Raw genomic sequence first — 9199 nt, forward strand, 5'->3', positions numbered from 1 at the left:
TGTCAGTCTCATCATGTCTCTCAGTGAGTCTCTTTGTTTTTCTGTTTTCTGTCTGAACATCTCTGATCATAGTTGTTGTTGTTGTTGTTGTTTTAGTAACAGTGTGAGTCTGCCTCACAGTGTGTGTTATAGTGTGTGTTAGTGTGTGTTACAGTATTTGTCTGTTTTTCCCTCAGATGAGTCGGACATGAAGCGCAGCTCGTCTCCTCGGGTCAGGAAGAAGCTGCAGCCGGCGGATAAAACTGGTGAGACACACACACACACACACACACACACACACACACACAGCTGTCAGTCAAGACAAACGGGTCGTTCTTTATCAGAACGTAACTCAGATTGTGACTCCAGGAGAAATCTCAGTGTCTCCTGACAGTTAAACTCATCTGCTTTTTTCATTCACTTCTATAGTGAGAGTTTCTGCCACAGCACCGTCTGGTGGACAGCAGAGGAACTGCAGCTGCTCTCTTAGTTTCCTCTCCGTGTGTTAATGTCGACTCTGCTTTATTTCATCATGTGCATTAATGTGGCTGTGAAAAGGTTATAATGTGATAAATCTCATCAGCTGTCAGATTTATTGTTTCAGTCTTCATGTTAATAAACAGCAACATGTGACACGTCAGTCACGTTACAACAACACGAGACACATCATCATCATTATTATTATTATTATTATTATTATTATTACATATATTTCATGCACGACGTGTAGAAAAGTGTCTGTATTGATCAGTTTCATCGTGTTTTCTTAAAGCTGCTGTCTCCATTATATTTAGATTCCTTCTCTTATTTCATTTAGAACGACTGAACCGTCTTTACAACAAGAACCTTTACGTTCAACCGATCAGAGTGATGGTACACAGGTCCAGAAACCTTCTACAGGTGGATCAGAAACCAAACTGGGTCAGAAGTCATGTAGTTCTTCTTCTTCTTCTCTGTCCTCCTGTCTGTCTCAGCTCTGTGTTCGTTGGACAGCGGTTCTGGTCCTGCTGTCAGTATCCAGACTGAACTGGCTCTGGAGCAGCTGAAGCAGAAACACAACCAGGAGCTGCAGCAGCTGCACATCCAGCTCGACACACAGGTGACACAACACGCCACGCCACGCCACGCCACGCCACGCCACGCCACGCCACGCCACGCCACAACACAACATGCCACGCCACGCCACACAACGCCACGCCACGTCACGCCACGCCACGCCACGCCACGTCACGTCACGTCACGTCACGTCACGTCACGTCACGCCACGCCACGCCACGACACGACACGACACGCCACAACATGCCACGCCACGCCAGGCCACACAACGCCACGCCACGTCACACAACGCCACGACACGCCACGACACGCCACAACATGCCACGCCACGACACGCCACAACATGCCACGCCACGCCACACAACGCCACGCCACGTCACGACACGACACAACATGCCACGCCACGACACGCCACAACATGCCACGACACGCCACAACATGCCACGCCACGACACGCCACAACATGCCACGCCACAACATGCCACGCCACGCCACACAATGCCACGCCACGTCACGACACGACACGACACAACATGCCACGCCACACACTAGTCAGAGTGAGTCAACGCGGACCGTTTCACATTACTTATTAAACCTCCTTCTCCTCTTTTTCCTCCTCTTCCTCCCCCTCCTCCTCCTCTTCCTCCTCTTCCTCCTCCTCCTCCTCCTCCTCGTCCTCCAGGTGAACTACTATGAACGCAGTCTGGAGGTGATGAGACAGAGCATGGAGGTTGAGCGTAAAGACATCTCTCAGGCCTTCAAGGTAAAAATATCTGACTGATCTGTGGAGAACAATCATCTCGTCAGTAGATTCTTTATCTAGCAGGCCGACACTGAAGCTCCAGTGCTGCTGAGAGCAGAATAAATACTGCACATATAAACACAAAACTGCTGAGCCAGCCCAGATATCTGCTGCAAAAACGTTTTTTTCAAAGACAAACGTTTCTGTATATGTACAGATACATGTATCTGTCTTTACAACAGTCTGTACATGTATCTGTACTGAGGTAACGACTCTGAGTACCTCTGCCTCCACTGGTGAATGTAAACTGGACAGAAACAGATAAATAACTGTTGTCAGTGACATTTAAAGATTTCTGGTTGCAAAGCGTCTCAGCAGCTCAGTTGTTGTGTGTGTCACATGTACAGAGGCTGTCAGAGTCATCTCTCCTCTCATCAGCCGTGAATAAAGCCATGAAAGGCCAAAAAAAACCTTAAAGCTGAGTGTTTGGTCGTGTTCTGTCCATCAGCTGGAGATCAGTGAGCTGGAGGAGCAGAAGACTCAGGTGGAGCAGCAGGTGAAGCAGCTGAAGGAGGCGCTGGACAAACTGCAGGCTCAGATCCAACATGGAGGAGGAGGAGGGTGGAGCAACGAGCAGGAGCGCAGGTGAGGAGGACGACGCGGCCGAGTAACTGATTACATATGAAGATAAATATCATAACTCAGTTTACAACATCCCCGAGTTTTGCCTCTCAGGCTGGATGTCGTCTGACAGGAAGCTCTTCAAATCTAATCTAACAGCAGAGTTGCACTTCATGTTGTTGTTGAGGAGTTTGGACCGCTCACTTCTTCATGAACGCTCTTTAGAAGAAGATTCTGTAGAACAGGTCCAGATGTTGGTGTGAGGAATCACAGCGTCTTTCCTCCGACCGTCTTCATCTCAGATCAGAGTCTGTAGCTTCTGAGTGTTTCTGATATTTTGTCCATCCAGGATGCAGCGGGACCGGGCGGAGCTGGAGCAGAACTTTGCCAGAGAGATCAGTAACCTGGTCCACAAACTGAGCGCCGAGAAGGACCAGCTGGAGGCCGAGCTCAAGCTGAAGATGGACCAGGAAGTGATGCTGGTCAGGTGGGTGATGACATCACAGCGTGTCTCTGTTCAGTCGACTGCGTTTACCGAGAAGTTTATAAAGTTATAGCTGTTAGCTTTTCAAATCTGGGCTCATTGGTACCGTTTGTCTTTAAAACACAGGTCTGATCTTTTCTGTAACTTAACAAGAGGAAAAGATGAAACTTGTTTTGTATCGTGAGAGAAGGATGGAAGAACTTCTTGTTCTGATAGATGATGTAACCGTGTTAAACTCCGGGTCTGGAATAGTCAAAAAAAAGCTGGTTGCAGCTTTAAGATGAATTTTATTACATAAGAAATATGAGAAACATCAGAGCATCACAGGTGGATGGTTCAGGTGTGTGTCAGGTGTGTGTCAGGTGTGTGTCAGTGTCTACATGTGAACACTGTGTATCAGGGAGGAGTCAGAGCAGCAGCTCTCTCAGATGAAGCTGCAGCACTCTGAGGGTCAGCGCCGCCTCCTCCACCAGCTCCACTGGGAGCGTCAGAGGCTGCAGGAGCAGAGAGGATTCTGGGAGAGTCGGCTCGCCCAATCAGAGCAGGAGAAGCAGCTGTGTGAGGAGAGAGCCGGGGAGGAGCAGGCCAGGATCTGCTCAGAGAAGAAGAGGATGGAGGAGCAGCAGGAGGAGGAGGTCCGTCAGTTGAAGGAGCAGGTCTCCAGTTTACAGCAGCTCATACAGAACTCCCATCTGCACATCAGCCAATCAGAGGCCAGTTTAGAGGAGTTCAGAGGGCGCTGTGGTCAGTTAGAGGACGTCCTGAAAGCTTCTCGTGGACGATGTTCTGAGCTGGAGGCCCGACTGCAGGAGGCGTGCACTCAGCTGCAGGAGAGCATCTCCTTCCTGGAGTCTCACGAGGTTTTAAACAGACGCCTCGCTGCAGAGAAGAGATCTGTGGAGGAGGAGCTGCAGCAGGTGAGGACCAGGGAGGAGCAGCTCCTAGTCCAGGTGAACCAACTGAAGGAGGAGCTGGAGAACCTCCGGGCTGCCTCCGACTGCATCCTGCAGGACCGGGAGGTGGTGGCCGACAACTGCAGCCGCCTCTCCAACGCCTTCGTCCAGCAGCAGGCGCAGCTGAGGGCCAGAGAGCAGACGGTCTCCGGCCTGAGGGCAGAGCTGGAGGCTCTACAGGACGCCATGAGGACCAAAACTGAGACTCTCTCCAGACTGACTGCTGAGCTGGACCTGCTGAGGACGGACCGAGACAGGCTGATCCAGGACCTGAAGGACCAGGCCATGGCTGTTGACACCCTGCAGCTGGAGCTGGACGGAGTCTCTGAGGAGCTGGACCGGAGGAGGAGCGCTGAGGAGGCTCTGCAGGAGGCTCTGAAGCTGGAGCAGACCAGGACCTCACAGCTCCAGGCCGGTCTGGATGAGGAGAAGGAGGAGGTCTGTCGTCTGAGCCAGGAGAACCGGAGCTACATCCGGCTGGCTGACCAGCTCTCCACCCAGATCGTAGAGATGGAGGAGGAGATCTCCACACTCAGAGACCACCTGAGAGAGATCAGCCTCCAGCTCAACGACACCGCAGACCTGGTCCTGGACCTCAGGAGGCAGCTCAACGCCAAGACCAGTGAGGTCGACCGGCTCCGGGGGGAGGTGGCGGACGGTGCTGGTGTGCTACGTCAAGCGAAGGCCTTGTCTGATAAACATCAGAGTGAGGTTAAGCAGCTGACCAACCGGCTGGAGGAGAAGTACTCAGAGCTGGACCTGGTCCGACAGCAGGTCCTCCAGCTGCAGCAGAACCTGCAGGACTCCCAGAACCGGTTGAGGACGGCTGAGGAGCTTTTTGAGCAGGAGAAGAGGAGGATGACGCAGCAGCTGATGGAGCTGGAGAAGCTGGTCCTGGTGCTGGAGGAGGTGATGGACCCGGCTAGTCCACACAGGTTTGTGGAGCATGAGACCGACTCAGAGACCCGAAACCTGGTCCGAATGATGACTAACCTCCATCTGCCGCCGCGCTTTAAACTCTGAATCACTAACTGCATCGATCATGTGACTGAGACTGTTCTCACCACAGGTAGAACCGCTGATCCGTTGCCCACAATGCACTGCTGCAGGCTGACTGAAGTCTGATTGGCTGTCTGATTTAACTCTTCACCTCATCTCTAACCCAATGACAACCGCATGACAGACTCCATGTTTGTGTGTCATCCGTCCGTCATCATGTTGTGTCTTTGTGTTCGCTTCAGTTCTTGTTTTCATTATTGTACAAACTGAATTTAACAAGAGGAAGATAAAAGAAGTAAAGTGCAGTCAGACAGCCGAGATCCAATCAGTGATCAATGATCAGTGATAGACAGGAGTGATTAGACTTCAGGAGATGATTCATGATGGGAACATAAATCTGTGTGTGTTAGATGTTTAAAGCCGACTGATCTTTAGCACTTTATTATTCAGTTATTAAAAAAATCTACACGTTTAAATCAGCACATTAATTCTACATTTCACATGAGAACGATTTTCGCTCAGCTGACTGAAGCTGTGGAGATTTGTTTGAGGTTTGTCTCTGACCCGTGATGGTTCGGTCCTGCAGGACTCAGCTGGAGGAGGTTCGATCAGAGAACGGAGCTCTTCAGGAGCGACTGAGCGTCCTGCAGCAGGAAGTCCAGAACCTGGAGGACGATGTCGCCAAGAAGAGGTGAGACATACAGCAGGTTGTGAACTTCTTCTGAAGGTTCTGATGTAAATGTAATGAGGATGAGTGCAAGTGGAACAGGCTGAGACACAAAAGATAGGTCTCATGAAATCTATCAAAATAAGTTCTGACCTTCTTCTTTCATCAGAACAAAAGGATAATTTAACAGCAGCTCTGGTTCTTGATGGACTTAAAAACTCAGTACACGAGAACAGAAACCAACAGAAATCAAACAGCTTCTTCTTCTTCTGTCAGGAGGAAACTGGAGGAGATGGAGAGAGAACACGACCGGAGCAGAGAAGAAGAGGAGAGGCTTCATAAAGAGGTGAGAAACAAGACGCTGAGTCTCTGACCTTTGACCTCTGACACCGAACAGACTGTTAAACTTCTTCTTCTCCTCCAGAACTCCAGATATCGTGAGGAGGTTCTGGATCTGAGCAGCAGGAACCTGCAGCTCAGCAACGACAATGCCGAGCTGAGCGCCCGTCTCCGTGGAGACCAGGAGTCGGTCCGGATGCTGCAGGAGCGCCTGGCGACGGTCTCCAAGGAGCAGGAGGAGGACGGAGCTTCGGTGAGCAAACAGCACATCACTGTTTACTCTTTTCTTTTACTTTTGAGCTTCTTCGACGTCTGCGGAGGCTCAGGATGTATCAAAGATGGCGGCTTCTGTCTGGTCAGACTGAGATGTTGTGTTTCAGGTGCGGCGGCTGCAGGACGCAGCTCTGCAGCAGGAGAGAGAGAAGATGCAGCAGCAGGCGGCGTGGACGCAGGAGAGACAGTTACTGGAGAGAGAGCTCAGCTGCTGCAAGGAGAAGGTACAAACACAGCGCCATCTTCTTATAAATCCAGGAGGCTCGTTGACAGCAGATAGATTTATTCATCTATATTTTCCTCAGGTGGGTCGTCTGTCAGAGCTGGAGGCGGAGCTCAGCAGTGTGACTCTGAAGCTGCAGTGGTTGGAGGAAGACAAATCCAAACTGCTGAGAGAAGCTGACGACAGAAACAACAAGGTCAGAACTCACACCCCGCCAAAATAAAACCACAGAGTCACGAGCTCAGACAGTTTCCTCACTGTGATGTTTGTCTCCATCAGGTGGAGAAGCTGCAACAGTCGCTGCTCTCTCTGGAGTCAGAGGCCGAGCTGCTTCGCTCTCAGCTCCATGCCGTCAATCAGGAGAAACTTGGCCACGCCCAGGAAGCGAGCGACCTGCAGAGGAAGCTGCAGGTCGCTCAGAACAAGGTCAGTCCAGACAAAAACTAACTGAAGGTGGTGGAGTTTCTCCAAATCTAATCCTGTGAACACAACATCTCCGTCTGTAAAGTGTCACATTCACAGCCTCCTGTCTTCATCTTCAGGTGGAGGAGTTGGAGAGCAACGTCAGGAAGCTGATGAGGGAGAAAGAGGAGCTCCATCAGGCTCTGGAGGACCAGGAGGAGCAGACCTCCATCACTCTGCAGGAGGAGACCCACAGACTGAGAGTCCAGAACCAGGAGCTCCAACACAAGGTACCAGATCCAGACTGGTCTGAATGTGATCCAGATAAGAGAGGATTCATGTGAGTGATGACCTGTTGGTGTTTTCAGCTGACGGAGCTGCAGGTTCAGGGTCTGGAGGTCCACAAACTGACCCAGGAGCAGCAGAACCTGAAGAGCAAACTGACAGAGCTGGAGACAGCGAGGACGCAGGCTCAGGACCAGGTGAGGACCACAGCTAAGAAACAAGTCAGATACTGAACGCTGAGACCAGAGTCTAAATCCAGAACATGTGTTGATGTGTGCAGGCGGTGCAGGCCGACGCCGCCCTCAGTCTGGTGCAGGCGCAGCACGTGAGGCAGCTGCAGGAGGTGCAGGAGCGGGCAGGTGACGGCTGCAGGGAGCAGGTGGAGCTGCTGCAGGCCCGACTGGTGGAGGAGCAGAGGAGGAGTCAGCAGCTGGAGGAGACGCTCAGGCTTCAGGCCCAGCAGAGCTGCTCCCAGATCACCATGAAGCAGGTAAACACAGAGGTCAGAGGCCACAGGGTCAGCATAGGAGACTGTTAGCAACATGCTAATGTTACGTTCGCTAGCAGACTTAAATTAACTTTAATCAGTCTGAGCTAAACTTTCTCGGACATAAACAGACTTAGCTTCATGCTAAACAGACTTAGCTTCAGTCTCTGAGTCTTCAGTGTTTAGAGAGGCCGTAACAGCAACGTAAATGTTAATCTAAACCGGTGATGTCAGCTCGTACATGTCAGTAACTGAGTTTGTGTGTGTGTGTGTGTGTGTGTGTGTGTGTGTGTGTGTGTGTGTGTGTGTGTGTGTGTGTGGTGTTCAGGATCAGTACGAGAAGGCGATGTTGGCCCTGCAGCAGAGGATGGAGGAGCTGGAGACCAAACTGAAGGGAGTCCGGATGGTCCTGCAGGAGAAAGTCCAGCAGCTCAAAGACCAGGTCAGAGACAGCATCTGATTGGACACTCAGCCTGTCCACATACTTCTGGCCATAGCGTGATGTGTTGTTGTGTTTGTGTCTCCTGCAGCTGTCGAAGAACACAAAGTCGAGCGTGCTGGTGAAGGATCTGTACGTGGAGAACTCTCAGCTGATGAAGGCGCTGCAGGTCACCGAGCAGCGGCAGAAAAAAGCAGAGAAGAAGAACTCACTGTTGGAGGAGAAAGTCAACGCGCTCAACAAACTGCTGAAAGAGATCGTCCACGCGTCGCTCGCCACGTAGCTGCTGTCCGAACAAAACAACCACCTCAGAGAACTGTGACACGGCCGCTGGTCTGAGGTCTGTTTCACTAAAGCAGCTTCTGGACAGAGAGCATTAGCTTAGCTTAGCACAAAGACTGGAAGCAGAGGGAAACTGTTAGCCAAAGAGATTCCATATGAGCCTCTGGGGCCTCTGTAGTTCATTGTGATCATTTATATTGTACAGTTGTAAAGATGTGTTCATGGATCGTGGGACAAACGTCAGTGCCAGCAGGCGTCTCTGCATCATGTCGGGATTTCCACCAACCTACATTCAAATTATCATGAATTTTATTTCAGTGGTAAGAAACGATCTGTTTTCAGAGGAAAACAGGAACCAGGCGAGACGTTGAGGTGCAGTTTGACTCATCACAGGTGAAGGTGTGTCAGGGTCAGTGTGTGATGAGTCATCAGCAGCCTCACCTGTAACGACACCTGTTCACCAGGTGAATGTGAGTCTGTTCTCCTCACTGAAGCTGCTTTACAGAAACTGAACTTTAGTTTCTTCACAAAGATGAAGGAAAACCAGCCTGCCCCCCCCCCTCCACACACACACACACACACACTAGTCTGAAGTATTTCAGCCATGAGGGTATTAATTATGATACTTTATGTTTTATATATTTTTATTGTTATTTTTGTATTTCTGTGAAGTCAGAGTTTTGCTGCTCATCACACGTTCAGTTCCCTGTTTTCCCCTCAGAGTGAGACCTCCTCTCAACTCTGATTTCCTGTTTCAGGTACAACAAACCAAATCTCACACGCACACACACACACACACACCTGTCTGTGGACGACGTCATCATTGTATTCTGACCTCCATGTATGATAATGATGTAAAACCACATTAAATTATCTGTTTTTAACACTGGGTTTGGTTGTGAAGTCTCTGAAGAGTCGAACCCACAAACAGCCGCAGCTCAATGTTGAGTAACTGCAGGTTGTAACTA

The 9199-nt window shown here is 50.5% G+C and overlaps 1 protein-coding gene across 2 annotated transcripts in view; it reads left to right on the plus strand.

Annotated features, from left to right (window-relative positions):
* ninl (ninein-like) overlaps positions 1-9115 on the plus strand; it is a 33901-nt gene extending 24786 nt beyond the window's left edge. The window contains exons 15-31 of one of the 2 annotated variants that reach the window (XM_073482190.1): positions 177-245; positions 954-1078; positions 1718-1798; positions 2286-2422; positions 2748-2885; positions 3283-4770; positions 5421-5525; positions 5778-5847; positions 5926-6093; positions 6221-6337; positions 6419-6532; positions 6616-6762; positions 6879-7028; positions 7107-7220; positions 7304-7513; positions 7839-7952; positions 8041-9115. In XM_073482190.1, coding sequence (XP_073338291.1) covers positions 177-245; positions 954-1078; positions 1718-1798; positions 2286-2422; positions 2748-2885; positions 3283-4770; positions 5421-5525; positions 5778-5847; positions 5926-6093; positions 6221-6337; positions 6419-6532; positions 6616-6762; positions 6879-7028; positions 7107-7220; positions 7304-7513; positions 7839-7952; positions 8041-8232 — 3539 coding nt within the window. In that variant the 3' untranslated portion in view covers positions 8233-9115. The remainder of the gene's footprint in view (positions 1-176; positions 246-953; positions 1079-1717; positions 1799-2285; positions 2423-2747; positions 2886-3282; positions 4771-5420; positions 5526-5777; positions 5848-5925; positions 6094-6220; positions 6338-6418; positions 6533-6615; positions 6763-6878; positions 7029-7106; positions 7221-7303; positions 7514-7838; positions 7953-8040) is intronic. The other variant, XM_073482191.1, reaches the window with a different exon arrangement.
* The last annotated feature ends 84 nt before the right edge of the window (positions 9116-9199 follow it).

Source organism: Pagrus major, chromosome 15 (assembly GCF_040436345.1).
Source record: "Pagrus major chromosome 15, Pma_NU_1.0".
NCBI lineage: Eukaryota > Metazoa > Chordata > Actinopteri > Spariformes > Sparidae > Pagrus > Pagrus major.